Source organism: Rhinolophus sinicus, chromosome 1 (genome assembly GCF_057876585.1).
Source record: "Rhinolophus sinicus isolate RSI-liver-muscle chromosome 1, RSI-T2T, whole genome shotgun sequence".
NCBI classification, from domain to species: Eukaryota; Metazoa; Chordata; class Mammalia; order Chiroptera; family Rhinolophidae; genus Rhinolophus; species Rhinolophus sinicus.
The window spans coordinates 189,329,211-189,344,535 of NC_142501.1; the positions used below are offsets into that span (position 1 = coordinate 189,329,211).

A 15,325-nucleotide genomic window follows, 5' to 3' on the forward strand; every position below is an offset into this window, starting at 1 on the left:
GCAACGTTGACCAAAGTGTCGACTTGTATACATTTTTTTGGCACCCCCAGTATACCTATAGCTATATCTATGGGTGTATACATTTCTATTTTACACTTATAAATATAGAGATACATATTTTATATAAATATATATTTAATCAATATGTAATACAGATATATTAATTGCTATATACTATAATATTAATATAATATTAATGTTAGTATTGTTATATATTATATATTAATATTTATTATGTACTATAATTAATATACTATATAACATCAATGTTAATTATTACATACTATAATTAATATATTTATTTTATATATTTATAATTATAATTGTAATTATATACTATATGCTACATACTACATAATATTAATATTGATTACTATATACTATAATGAACATTAATAATATAATATATTTAATTTTGAGGGAGAGGGCTGAGTTAAAAAAGAAATGGTAGAAATTAATATATGACTTTATTACATATAGAAACATTTGTTTATATAATAAAAGAACACAATCAATACAATCTATAAGAATATACACCATTCTGTTAATGTTGGTTTCTCTCTAGGAGGTAGGATTAAAGGAGAATTTTAACACTATTGTACCAATTTTTTTGCTGTTGTTATATTCAGCATAAACACCTATATAATCAGAAAAAATATTTATTTTGGAAAAAAATTGATGCAGAAAAATGGGTTCATATCACAGCTGAAAGGATCTAACTTACACACAAGAGTCTCTCAATAGTAAAGGCTGCTCAACATTCATGAAATCTTTCCCACAACTATCACCAATAAATGCCAAGAATATTTTGTGTTCATAAAAACCAAGGAAGAGAACTGTGTAGATTTCAAAAAGATGAGAGCCAATACACATTATCTTATGAACAAAGACACTAAAGGGAAAGAAGCTCAAGAGGAATGGAGGGAGAGGGGTGGCATCTCTGAATAAAATCCTGACTGAGCAAGAGAAATCTATCCTGATGAGGAAGGAAGACAGAAACAAGGAGATAAACTAATATGGCTGCACAGGGGGGTTCCAGGTGAGATGCGGGAGAGGTGAAAGGAGAAGCACATCCCTAAGCAAGAATACAAAGAGGTAGCATTCATTCATTCATTTATTCATGAAGTGCCCACTATGTACCAGGCACTGTTCTGGGTTCCACGGTCTGGCAGTGAACAAGCCAGGCAAGGGCCCTGCTCTCTTGTTGCTTAGGCAGGTGGGGAGACAGTAAACAAGGAAGCATAGGAACAAACAAGATAATTTTGATAGTGGCAAGTGTTATGAAGACATTAAAATCAGATGAAGTGACAGTGATAGGTGTGGGGGGACTTTTGACTGGGTGGCCAGAGGATGAGGTTTGCACTGAGCGCATAATCATATAAGGAAGCAGCCACAAGAAGAGCTGGGAGCAGAGCCTTCCAGGCCAAAGCAACAACCAGTGCAAAGATGAATCAATAGGATAGGAAATTGGAATCTGACTTTCTCCTCCATTGAAGACCAACAGACATACTATTACAACACATCTGGGTATCCAGAGGGGATCAGGAGACATCAGCATGGATTCAGCAAGAACAAGCCACTTCATATTATACTTCAGGATCAAGATGCTTCTTGAGTTTTCACCTTAACTACTTCTACTCATCTGTCTGTCATTCTTCTAGTCCATCATCCACTCCAAAATCTAAACACAAATCCAATAATTTCACTTTCCTGATCACAACTTCTAAGAGCAGCCTTTTTAAGGAGAATATCCAACCCCCCTAGCAAGGCATACAAAGCCCTATAATCTCTGGCCTCAGCCATTTCCCCCTGTCTTATCTCTTACCATGCAATCACAATACCCACAGACACAGTGGACATCTCCGCATCCTCTTGTCCTGCTATGGCTTGGCACCTGCTCTATCTTCTACTTAGGATGTGCATTCAATCTACATCCAACTCATTGGCCTGGAAAACTCATAGCATATCTTTAAAACCTACTCAAATGTCCCATGGAAAATGCATTACATTTACTCAGGGTCAATCCCTCTGGAAGATAGATCTATGACACACAGTCAGACACTACAGGGAACAACTTCACTTCAATGTAAAACAGATTTAAGAGCAACTCAGTTGTCTGAAACAAAAGGGGAACATTGTCAGGTAGTACCGTGTTTCCCCAAAAACAAGACCTACCCTGAAAATAAGCCCCAGTTAAGATCATCAGCCAGACGGACGCATTTAGTACGTTATGATAATGTTCCAGAAGAAATCGACATGATTGTATTTCAATAAATGTAGATTGTTGTACATGAAAAAATAAGACATCCCCCGAAAATATGCCCTGATGCATGTTTTAGAGCAAAAATTAATATAAGACCCAGTCTCATGTTCGGGAAAAAATTAATATAAGACCTGGTCTTATTTTCAGGTCCCATCATATAGGACCTGGTCTTATTTTCAGGGAAAAACAGTACGTCCTGCATAGTGGGAAGTGTGGAAATAGGAAGAAGATGACTTTCCAGGTGAAACCTCCTTGAGATAAGATCCATCCATGCCCATTGTTCAGTATAACTCATTTAATTATCAAATGGCTAACACTGTTAAGAAAAGCCAAAAATCTGTTTTTCCACAAGGTTCCATTGTTTCTAGTTCTGCTCTATGGAGCAATTAATCATTTGTCTATTTCATTTTGTACATGGTAGCTTTTCAAATAACAGCAGCACTGTTCCACTAGGCCTCCTCCCATTCTTCCAAATTTTCTCTTCCATAACTTACAGATGTTTGCTAATGCCTGCAGTGCAGCATTCAGAACATGTATTTGGCATATAAAACACCATAACACTTCTTGAGGGAGCAATCATGCCTTATTTGATTTTGTACCCTGGTGTCCAGTCACGTACATGACACGTTGGTAGCGTTCCAATGAACGAATTAATGTAAAATCTGCAACATTAAAAATACCTACATCACTCAAACACTAGAAATGATGGCTCCCAATGTACCACTAACACAGACAGGAAAATGCTCCTGCAGGACAGGCTGCCATGAAGTCACATTTAAGGCGCTAAGTCAGACACAGGGGCACATCAGTGATCACACTCAAGTCCACCTCTTTTCTCGTGTGTCCAGCAGCAGGCTCCTCCCTGAGGCCCACTCCCAACCCAGCCTCTTCTGACACTTTCTCAGAGCCAGGCCAGCTCCCCACCTGACTTGCCCTCGCTATTGGTTCAGGCTCACAGGCCACAGTTAGTGGGGTTGGATGCCTAAGCAACTAAAGGGAGGAAAAGTATTTTAAAAAAAGTAAAAGTAGAAACAAGAGATTTAGCTACTTCAGTATATCCCAAACTAGTAGCTGTCAGAGCTTTTGTCCATTGTGTTACACATCTAGAATTAAAAACAGATAGAAGTTTTACATGTGACCTTTCCAGAGGAACTTAGAGCAAAATTCTATCATTAACAAATAGAAGGTAGCAAAGAAAAGGGGGAAACTTGGAGTCACTCAGATGAATGTTCAGATTATTTCTAGAAATACTTCCTAGGTAGGTAGTCTCATCCAGTGCTGACTAGCAGAAAGAAGATACACACTACACATAAAATTAAAAATTTCCTAACTGGCACATTGAAGAAGTTTATAACATGAAACAGGGGAAATTAATTTTGGTGTTATATTTTATTTAACCCAGTATATCCAAAAGCTTATCATTTCAACATGTAATCAATATAGAAAATTATTCAGATGTTTTACATTCTTTTTTTTTCTTCAAACTAAGTCTTCTAAATCTACTGTTTTCACACTTAAACCACATTTCAATTCAGACTAGCCACATAGCAAGTGCTCAAACCCATAGATGACTACTGATTACTGGGCTGGACAGTGAAGGTCTAGGCTATAAATAAATCCTTTTAAAATACAAATCAACTTTAGGTTCCAGATACTTGTAAAATCTATCCTTAGGAACAGATTTATATTAAAAAATAATTCTCAAACTCAAAGCATTTGGTGAAAAATGCAAAGTTATTTAAAGTGATAGGTATTGAACACATAAAGACTTTTAAAATATTATCTAAGCATCTATCACAAGGTAGATGCTTCTGAAGCACTTAGACTCATTTTTCAAAGTCAAAAAATATGTTACGCAATCCATCCAGTGTCATGAACCCAAACTTTCCAGCAAATACTTCAGAGTTCATGTGGTCCAGGACATTCTTTTTATAGGTGAAAAAGAATCCCTGCCAACCATTGCACCCAGCAACTGACTTCTGTCTAGTGTTGATATACGGTCAAGTGTTGATTAGCAGATATGGATACACTGTTCCATGCAACCATGCCCTGAGTCATAGCCGCCGAGGAGGATCCTGACTGAAACCTTACATAATAAACCATAGTGGAGATAAAGATACCCAGTGGGAATTTAACAGATATAAAAAGTCCTCCAAAACCTATACAACAAAACCTTCTTAGAACCATTGCCTGAGTATCAAAAAAATAAGAATGTGTGATATTTAGAAATTACAAAGACCAAATGTAGAAAGGGCAATAGATAAAAATATCTGAAAAATACTGTGTTTTTCAGAATCATCACCCTCAGGAACAAAATACTCCAGCTCAGTGTTATAATTTCAAGCTTCACTCTAGCAAAGAAAGAAAGTAATGACCCAGCTAACATAACAGCCGAGCAAGAGACCCAACTAAAGCCAGACTCTATTGAAAATCCTGAAATAAGTGGAGCATATTTTAAGTCATTAACTTAAAATTCCAAGCATATGGGGAATTATTAAGACTAATTAGTAATGGGTAAAATACAACTGAAACAAAGCTACAATCAAATATTAAATTCCAAAAAATTGTTTTTATTAAATCATAAAACTCAACCAAAGCAACTCTGGCTTTCAATATAGGGGACTGAAGTATTGATCCTGCTAGTCACAGGAAAATAACTGTTTTGTTTAATATACAAAGAAACCAAATCCAGAGGGCTATGCAGTTACAGAGAAAGATGATCTACTTACAGGGCCATGTGCAAGAATACATTTGTTCTTTACTAGAAATTTCTAAAGGAAACACTTATTGCTTGCTCTTAAGTCTACAAATAGATAAGTAGTCTTAAATTAGTGGTGAGGGAACCCACCGGGTTCAGTCTCAGATATGTGTCACCCTCAAGAAATACAGTTAAGTAAGATGACAGAGTAGGGAAACTGTGCTCACCTCCTCCCATGACATCAAAACTACAACTAACCTACACAACAATCATCATTGAGAATTGCCTCAACTCTACCTGAACAGAAGTCCTTTAACTAAGGACATACAGAAGAAGCCACCTCTAGGGGAGATGTGGAACGGGCTGGTACCATAGCCACATATTACAGTTAAAAATTAGGAGATATATCTTAGCTGCAGAGATCCCCTGAGGAGCAAGGGGGCCCAGCACCATACCAGGCTCCCCAGCTCAGGTTCGAGTACCAGGAAGAGAAGTGCCCATAACTTCTGGCTGTAAAAACCAGTGGAGATTGTGGCTGAGTGAGACAGAAGGCTGCTGGAGTCCCAGGCTTTCCTCTCAAAGGGCCATTGCATGGATTTACTTGCTGATAGACTTACTCACTCTGAGCTCCAGTGCTCAGGCAGCAGCTCAAAAATCACCAGGGTCATACAGGAAGGAACTGAATTGTCTGGCTTCAGAGTGAGGGCTGGAGGGGCAGCTTTCTCCAAAACAGAAGTGCTGGCAGAAGCCACGGTTCCTGTGTTGAGCCCTCCCCCACCCAGCCTACACATGCAGGAGGGCGCCACATCTGAGTCTCCATCAACCTGGCTAACACTGTTTGCCAGGTGCTAGTGATTCCCTGAGACCCCACTCCATCCAACATGTGGGCCCACCCAAACCAATTCCAGTGGTTTTTCCATACAAACAACCTGTCTTGGCTCATGCTACAGACATTCCTAAAATCTCTCAAAGGTTAGCAAACCCCAAACAAACAGGATCTGGCTTCAGCATGCTTCATACCTTTTGCTAAGCAGCCTCATGTCCAGTACCAGCAGCAGACAGACTCAGTTTGAGGCTTGGCCTCTCCCAGGCACCTCCAAGCCCAATACAAGTGGCAACCATCTGCAGATCACTTTATAGCTCATACCAAGTGGCCCTGGGCAGGGTACAGGGAGCAACCAACCTTGGCCTGCAACAGAACCCCTCCCAAGAGGCCCCATAACCAAAACACCTGGTGGCCAACTTCAGATCGCACCAGAGCACCACTCAACCACCTCCACAAACAACACACCCAAAGGACATACTCAGTAGGCACCAGAGCTCTGCTAAAGTAAATCCTGCTCCATAAGGTCAACACCTGCGCAACAGCTCCTCCACTGTAGTCACAGCCAGTCCTCACTGTCAATCATCCTGAAGATCAACCCCTCCTATTGGTGTGCCCACAGCAATCAAGGCTCAATTACAACAGGAGGGCACACACAATACACACAAGGGACACACCTGAAGCACCCGGCTCAGGTGACCTGGAAGAGAGTCCACTGGGCCCCACAGGACACCTGCTACATAAGGCCACTCTACCAAGACTGGGAGACATAGCAGCTCTACCTAATACATAGAAACAAACACAGGGAGGCAGCCAAAATAGGGAAGCAAAGAAATATGTCCCAAATGACAGAAAAAGCTCCAGAAAAACAACTAAATAAAATGGATACAAGCAATCTACCAAATGCAGAGTTAAAGACATTAGTTAGAGGAATGCTCAATGATCTCAGGGAGAACTTCAACAAAAAATAGGAAACATAAAAATGGAGATAAAAAAACAAACATAAAAAGGAACTTGTTAGAAATCAAGAATACAATAACTGAAATGAAGAATACATTGGAGGGAATCAACAGTAGATTAGATGAAGCAGAAGATCAAATCAGTGATTTGGAAGACAAGGTAGCAGAAAACACCCAATCAGAACAGCAAATAGAAAAAATAATCCAAAAAAATAAGAATAGTTAAGAGGTCTCTGGGACAAAAATCAAACATACCAACATTTGCATCATAGGGCTACCAGAAGGAAAAGAGAGACAGCAAAGAATTGAAAACCTTTTTGAAGAAATAATGACAGAAAACATCCCTAATCTGGCCAAGGAAATAGATATACAAGCCCAGAAAGTGCACAGAGTCCCAAACAAGATGAACCCAAAGAAGCCCATATCAACACACATCATAATTAAAATGCCAAAGGTTAAAGGCAAAGAAAGAATCCTCAAAGCAGCAAGAGAGAAGCAGTTACTTAGAAGGGAGCATCCATAAGACTGTCAGCTGATTTTTCAACAGGAACTTTGCAGGCCAGGAGGGATTGGCACACAATATTCAACATGATAAAAAGCAAGGACCTGTAACCAAGACTACTCTTCCCAGCAAAGCTATCATTTAGAATCGAAGAACAGAGAAAGAGTTTCCCAGACAAGAAAAAGCTAAAGGAGTTCATCACCACCAAACCAGTATTACAAAGAATCTTAGAGGAATTTTTTTAACATGAAGGAAAAATAAAAGATCAAAAGTATAAATAATAAAATGGAAATAACTACACATCTATCAACAATTACTTTAAATGTTAATGGATTAAATGTTCCAATCAAAAGACATAGAGTGGCTGAATGGATAAGAAAACAAGACTCTTATATATGCTGCCTACGAGAGACTCACTTCGGATTGAAAGATACATACAGACTGAAAGCAAAGGGATGGAAAAAGATATTTCATGAAAATAGAAGCAAAAAAGAAAAAAAAGCTGGGGTAACAGTACTTACACTGAACAAAATAGACTTTAAGACAAAGGCTATAATAAGGGACAAAGAAGGATCCAGTAACTCTACTTCTGGATATTTATCCAAATAAACTCAAAACACGAATTGAAAGACACATGCATCCATATCTTCATTGCAACATTATTTACAATTGCCAAGATATGGAAGTAACCTAAGTGTCCATCAACAGACAAATGGATAATGAAGAAGTGGTATATATATATATATATATATATATATATATATATATATATATATATATATATATACAATGGAATATTACTCAGTCACAGGAAAGAATGAAATCTTGCCATCTGTAACAACATGGATGGACCCATTGGACCCAAAGGGTATTAAGTTAAGTGAAATAAGTCAGACAGAGAAAGACAAATGCCATATGATTTCATTTGTATGTGGAATCTAAAAAAAAAAAAGAACAAATAAAACAGAACCAAACTCATATATATGAGAATGTTTTGATAATTGCCAGATGGGAGGGGGCTTGAGGGGATGGGTGAAAAGGAAAAAGGGATTAAGAAGTACACATTGCCGGTTACAAAATGGTCACAGAGATGCAAAGTACAGCATAAGAAATAGCGTCAATAATATTGTAATAACGATGTATGGTGTCAGATGGGTACCAGATTCATCAGGGTGATCACTTCCTAAGTTATGTAAATGTCTAATCACTATGTTCTACACCCGAAACTAACATAATAGTGTATCAACTGTAATTGAAAAATTAAAAAATTATTAAAGAAGAAAAGAAATGCAGCTTAGTTGCCAAAAATCATAGAAAAGGAAACCCACTCACTCGAAGGACATTGACATTTTCTCAGGTACATCTTCCTCAGCAGTATTTATTAATGTCCTCTTCTGTAAGTAGTCTTCTACTTCCTGTTCAGTTACTCTGGCTCACTTACCCCAACCCCAGCCTCCTTTTTCACACTTTCCTCCTCCTCCCCATCCGTAATGTTTTAGTACTTCCTTACGGAGATCAACGTAGCTTCTTTTCCAGCAGGATATAATACTGCCTTTTTGGGAGAGGGAAGAATAGGCTAACAAGATTCTAGCAAAGACAAGATCCTCAGGCAGGATGGAGAAGGGATAGCCCCTGAGCACTCGTGCATCAATACATCTGTCCTGACACGTTATGAAACACCCATGCTGTGCCCAGACTGGATGCCAGATCCAGAAAATCAGAATCTGAATAGAGTCAGGAACAGAGTTTGAAAAGCCAGGACATATTTCAGGTATGAAAAGTAAAGTCAGTTAAAAAACAGTGGCATTTATAGCAAAACTACTCTCCGGTACCCAATCTCTGATTTAAACCCTGGGTCCCACACACACTGTCCCTTCCCCTCACCTGCACACAACCTACACTCCCCCTCCATGTAGTACCATCCCAGTAATCCCTGCCATTCCCCTTTGGAAATCCATTCTTTCCTTCTGACGTACAATGTTCAAAGCCCCAGCCCAACACTTCTACTACCTGAAATTCAGCGCTGGCAAGTCTCTTTAAAGGAAGCAGAGATTTTTACTCTTTAGATAAAGAAAAGGATTAAAATGTAAATACTCTTACGAGTGATCTAAAGGAACACTAAAGTGGGTGGCAAATATGATGTTTTCCTGAGTATGTACTTTCATAGATGAGACAAAGCTGAAGGACTGGAGAACAATCTCGAGATAATTTTCTTAGACTTTACATTTTTTTTAGGGCTGAGTCCGGGCAGAACTCTTGATTTCTCTGTGATGTGATTTGGCAAAGACCTAGCCAAGGTCACTAATGCAACCATCAGTTTTCCAGAGGATATTATCATTTCCTGCCCTGGACCTTGAAGGGGACCAAAGTTATGCCATTCTGATGCTGCCTTTTGGGACACTGCTTTCAAGCTGTTTGTTAAGAAACAAGGTTCAGAAAGTCCCTTTGACCTCCCTGCTTTTCTGCCTAAGAGATTCAGATAGAAAAAAACCTGCTTTGGAAAGGAGCTCTTAGGATGTTCCCTTTGTCCTAATTTGAATTAAATAAGATAAATAAGAGGTCTTTAGGCAGGGGTCTGTTAGCTAGATACCTCCTGCGTCCCACTGTTTCTGAGTAGCCCAGCAAGAATGCCCCAGCCACGTGTGTTCTGCTCTTCCTCAGCTTCCTATAAATTGCCCATTCTCACTTCTGAAATCTAGTACCCTGTCCTCACCCTTTTCTCCTTTGTCCAAAATGTCACATATACCCAATGTTGTCTCATTGTCTTTGGAATTTTCATGCCTATGTGAATTCTCCACGCACATGTATTAAAATTTTGCTTTTCTTCTGTTATTTTGTCTCATGATAATTTGATTATTATCTCAGCTAGAGAAACTTAGAAGGTGGGAGGAAAAGTATTAATATTTTTTAGCCCCCACAACCTGAAACTTAAAAGTAGACTTCAACCCAGAACCTTATGCCACTCTGTCCTCATGTGCTCGGAAGGATATTCTTGGATTTTATGAGAAAATATAATCCATGGTCCAATAAATCTGGGGATTTAATGGACTAATAGTACAACTCAAGCACAGCAGAGAAAATACAGTGTTCCCCTAATATAGTGGTACTCAGAGTGTGGTCTGCATAATTTAGTAAACCAATATTTTCCAACAATTACAGAATCATGCATGTCTAAAAGATTCATTAAAGTGCAAGATTGAGCAACGGATCTTAATACAACAAAGTGCAAAAAATGCTTTGATATGGTTTCAGAACTCATATTGCAACAAATCTTTAAGAAACTACTGCTTGTTGAGTTTTGGCATAGTGTTAAAGAAAAATTTTATTAAAAGACTACAACATGTTTTTTCATTTTCCTAGTCCATATTCGTGTGAGGCCAACCTTGCCTCATATACTCAACCAAAACAACACATCACAACAGAATGAATGAAAAACCAGCTGAGAATCCAGTAGTTGTCTATCAATCTACACATTAAAGAGATTTGCCAAAAAAAGTAAAATTATGCCACTCATCACTAAAATTTTTTTGGAAAATATGGTTATTTTTTCACAAAAATGATATTTATACTAACATGTAAGGAACTTATGTTTAAGGAGATTATTTTAATAATTAAATAAAATTTTAATTATGTAGTAATTAAAATAAAATTTTAATGAAATCATTGATTAAATTTTAAATAAATTAATGCCTGTATAATTTCTCAGTTTTACATTTCTAATACATTAAGTATTAATAGATACAACCCATATACCCTACAGCTCTTTGGGATCCTCAATAATTTCTAAGGGTGGAAAGAGGTCCTCAGATCAAAAAGTTTGAGATGATGCCCTAATGTATTTTGATCATGGAAGCCTTTCTCTGTGGATCACCTTGACTATATTCTATGGATCATACAATAAGAAACAGAATTTCATGTTGTGCACATGAAATTTCTCCTTTACATGCCTCTTCTCCCTAGACATTCCTCAGTAAATTCGTTTTTATGTGGATCAATGGGTTTCCTCTCAGTTTTGTGCTTATGACCCTGGCAGTTAATGCATAGATCTCCTCTGGTAAACACAGTTGATGCTGACTGTATCTATTTAGAAGTGGTCCTAATCTAAAGAATTATTTCACTGAGCAAATGTTACAAATAGGAAAGAGAAATGATGGCGTAAGTTAACATGCTCCTATAGCACATACGCGTAATCCTGTGTTATGAGATACAGCACCAGGGATGTCCCGAAAACATAAAAGATACCATGTCAGTTACAATCATAGGCAATTTCTTTACCATTCAGTTTCCAACAACAGGATCACGGATCGAAGTGTCTATGTAACAAATTATTATTTTATAAAATGAGCAGCATGACAGCAATGTATTACTATGAGTACTGACAATTTGTATTTGCAAAAATTGTATGCAAGACAAAAGTAACTTAAGAAGTAATTCATATATCTATGAATATAGAAATATGAATATAGAGTAAGGGCAATTCTTTATTTTTCGTAAGACTAGAAGCCCCAATTACAGAATTTAGTGATAAATCTCTACTTTCTGTCAGGTATCTGAATGACTGGCCTATTCTCAGATGGCTGTAAAAGATTTTGGGAAAAGTCAAAAGTGTAAAGTGCTGAACAACTATTCCATGCAACAACTCTCCCCAAGGAAACTCAGTCCTTATATAGAGCCAGCGTGGAGTAAGGACAGGCTGTTCTGTCCTCTAATTCTCATTCTGGAATTTGCCCAAATAACAGAAACCATTAAGTTTATTTATGAAGTTTATAAGTGTCTAGTTTACAAAATGTTCCTTAAAGATGACCAGGATCTTATCCTGAGAGCTGAAGACGCTCATTTTGATCTCTTTTTTCTTTTTACTTAAGACTAGAAATGAAATTGACATATAATCTGCTTCCACTAAAACTTTCTTTGGTGGACATTTTTTATGGTTATAAATGCATATTAAGTTCCAGGTCCTGTTCTACCTCATTTAGTCTTCCCAGCAACTTTGTGAGATAGACTATAACTATTCCCATTTTACAGATGAGAAAACAGGCTCAGTGTTGACCTGAGGCCACCCAGTTTATAGGTGGCAGATAGGACCATGAGGAATAAAGTGAAGAAATAAAATGGAGTCACTATAGTCAAGATGCTAAATGCAACTAGGGTGAGGCATGAGGAAACAATTCTATCCTTGTATAAACTAGCCTGGGAACATAAACTTTTGAACTTTTCAGTCCTATGTCAATACTTAGGTATACATCAAGCCTCCAGGTAGCCCTCTAATTACTCCCTAAAGGACTAAGGAAAGAATGTTCACATACCCAGACCATCTGAAATCCATTGTTCAGACTACCTGACATCCAGTATCCAGACCACAGGTTATCTAGAGGATTACCATCTTGGACAAATCCAGAAGCTAAGAATACAGGACTGATTTTTCTCAAGAATGTACTTTTTACTGTAAGAACCCTCAGATTTTCTTTCATCTTTAGAACATTCTGCATATTGCCCAGTTGTGTCTCTGGTTTGCAAACCCTAAGATCCTTGAATAAATCTTTATCATTTAATTCTAGCCAAAGCCTCCTGATTCATTTACATTCGGTCAACAACTGGAATCCAGGGAGTTAGTCCCTCTGAACCTCCAAACCAGTATGCTATCTGCTATTTGAGGATGCTATTTGAGATGCATGGACAATAACATTGAATGATTTACAATAAGCAGCTATCCACTTTTGCGGGTAATATAGTAAATTTTAAGCGTAGGTTAGCCTTTATTTCAAAAAGACTTCCTTACACTCTGGTGTGTTAGGCGCCATTCTCTGTCTTCCCCATCATGCCCTATACACGGAAATGGTCTTTACCTATGAATGCTTCTGCCTCCCTTCTAGCCTGTACTAATATCCACTGGCATGGTGTCTGGAGCAGCGGTCACTGAATAAATGAGTAAAAAGAAACAAGGAATGACCAAACAAAAGTGAATTTCCACAAATCTTCTTAATCACCAAGGACATTAATTTCCAATTGAGTTCTGTGCACCCTAGACGGTATGTATAACTTCCAGTGGGATGCAGGGAGAAAACACTAGCATTTCTATTTCTATTCACTGACCTTTACCACTTGGATTGACACTGACATCCTCAGACAGCCACGCAAGGGGCCTAGCATGAGCATTCCTGGGTTCAAGGGGTAGCAGTGGGGCCCTCAGCTGTTTGGGGTTAGCAGTAGGGCCCTCGCCTGTTTGTTTGCTTTCCGTAGACTACCAAATTGCAGTTTACATGGGCCCGATTGAGAAAGGACTGTATTTTCAATTTTATCTAAACTAACCCTCACAGAATGGACTTTAAACGAGTCCTGCACAGAAGTGCAAAAAATGCCAACAACAACGCAAGCACCAATGAACAGGAAAATAGTAGCCCTGATGCCATTTTTACTATTTCTCATATAATATTTTTCTCAGCCACATCATGAGCTCTAACAATAACAAACTAATCAGATCTAACATGAAGTTGGCAAAAAAAAAAAAAGTCCTTCAAGTATCAAAACTTTGATTCGTATCCACTATTCATATGAATGGTCCTTGCCAAAATGAACACTGTGCCCTGGGGAAGTGGCTAACCGTATTCTTATACATTTTACAAATAAGTATTTTTTATGAACAGGATCAAAAAATGGAGAGCTCACTGATCTAGAGCTTTACTATTCAAAGTGCAACCTGCAGAGGAGCCAGTATTAGCATCACCTGGCAGCTCGTTAGAAATGCAGTCTTAGGTCCACCCCTTACCTACTAGATCAGGAGATCCCAGGCAGTTCACGTGCATGCTTCTGTCTGAGGAGCAGCGCTTTAGGACTTACTTCTTAAACGATCTGAATCCCAACAGTTCAGCTTTTATTTAAAAGTTTAGACCGATTCGTCTTTTGAATTTTTGAACTCAGAAACTTATAATTTCTAATATCTGTTATCAAGTGTTCTTCAAAATTATAAAGAAACTATCCCCATAAACCAAAGATCCAGTGATATCATCTATGTATAACTCACTGTTATGTCTTATTCACTCCAGTACATATAAAATGAATGTCAGGACCCTCGCACAAGAAAGACCATCCAGTCACATCTTAATCGTTCGATCACCCCCACTTACTTTTGTTTGATCATCAGCTTTGAACACATAGCAGATACTCCGCTGATTGGCTGCATCGTCCTTAATCAGACAAGCAAAGTAACTGGGGTCGTGACTGTTGTGAATCAGCTTATGCACATGCTGAGGCTTACACTCGAAGATGCTGGAACAGATCAGGGGATCCCATTGTTGACTTTTTCCTGGCTCAGGTTCACACTTCAGTCCGGAGGGTGAAACACAAAGCCGGACTTGCTTGCTGCCAGGCTCCTTTATGGAGGACTGCCCACTGAGCCGTCGCACCTCTGCCACGACCCACGGCAGCATGGGCATGGTGGTCAGAGAATGCACCGGCAAGGAGCCCACCAGCTGGAGGCCAAAGTCCACCCAGACCTCATTAGGCAACGGATGTTTCCTCGCTGTGAATGTTATCGGTTCCATCTTGGGAAAGGTCTGGAAACTCAGCAAAACGTTGCCACTCTTTTCTATTTTAGACCAAGCAATCTATTGTACGTGCTTCTGGTGCAGAATCCTGGGGGAGAAACACAGAGGCATTGGAATTTAATGAAGTCACAGCAATAGCTACTTTCAAAGAGTTATTATCTCAGAAGAACTTAGTCTGAAATTCAAACACAGGAAGAAATAGGCATTAGTTCAAATAAGCTGCTCTGCTGAGAAAGAGCTTTCTTGCAATTGCATTTCATATAAAACCTAAAAATGCCATAAATGTCACATTTACGACAGGTTACAAAGATCCCACCAGGAAATTCCTGTTAAACTTACGCTTCATAGAACCCACAAAGGCAAGCACGATAGAAAACAATATAATGCTACTTGGGAAGCTTGAAACCCTGTTGTATTAGTTACCATATGTTTCAAAGAGAATTTTTTTTTTAAGACAGTCAAATTCAGTACAGGTAACTACCCCCCAAAAAAAGTAATCGTGCGAAAAAAAGTATCAGCTATCCATCATCGTCACA

General features: G+C 38.5%; 1 protein-coding gene across 4 annotated transcripts in view; it reads right to left on the reverse strand.

Annotated features, from left to right (window-relative positions):
- The window catches only part of TBC1D1 (TBC1 domain family member 1), a 209,885-nt gene that overhangs the window by 184,647 nt on the left and 9,913 nt on the right, over positions 1 to 15,325 (reverse strand). For all 4 annotated transcript variants that reach the window (XM_019741934.3, XM_074322281.2, XM_019741932.3 and 1 more), the window contains exon 2: positions 14,370 to 14,877. In XM_019741934.3, the coding sequence (XP_019597493.3) occupies positions 14,370 to 14,786 (417 nt within the window). In that variant the 5' untranslated portion in view covers positions 14,787 to 14,877. The remainder of the gene's footprint in view (positions 1 to 14,369; positions 14,878 to 15,325) is intronic.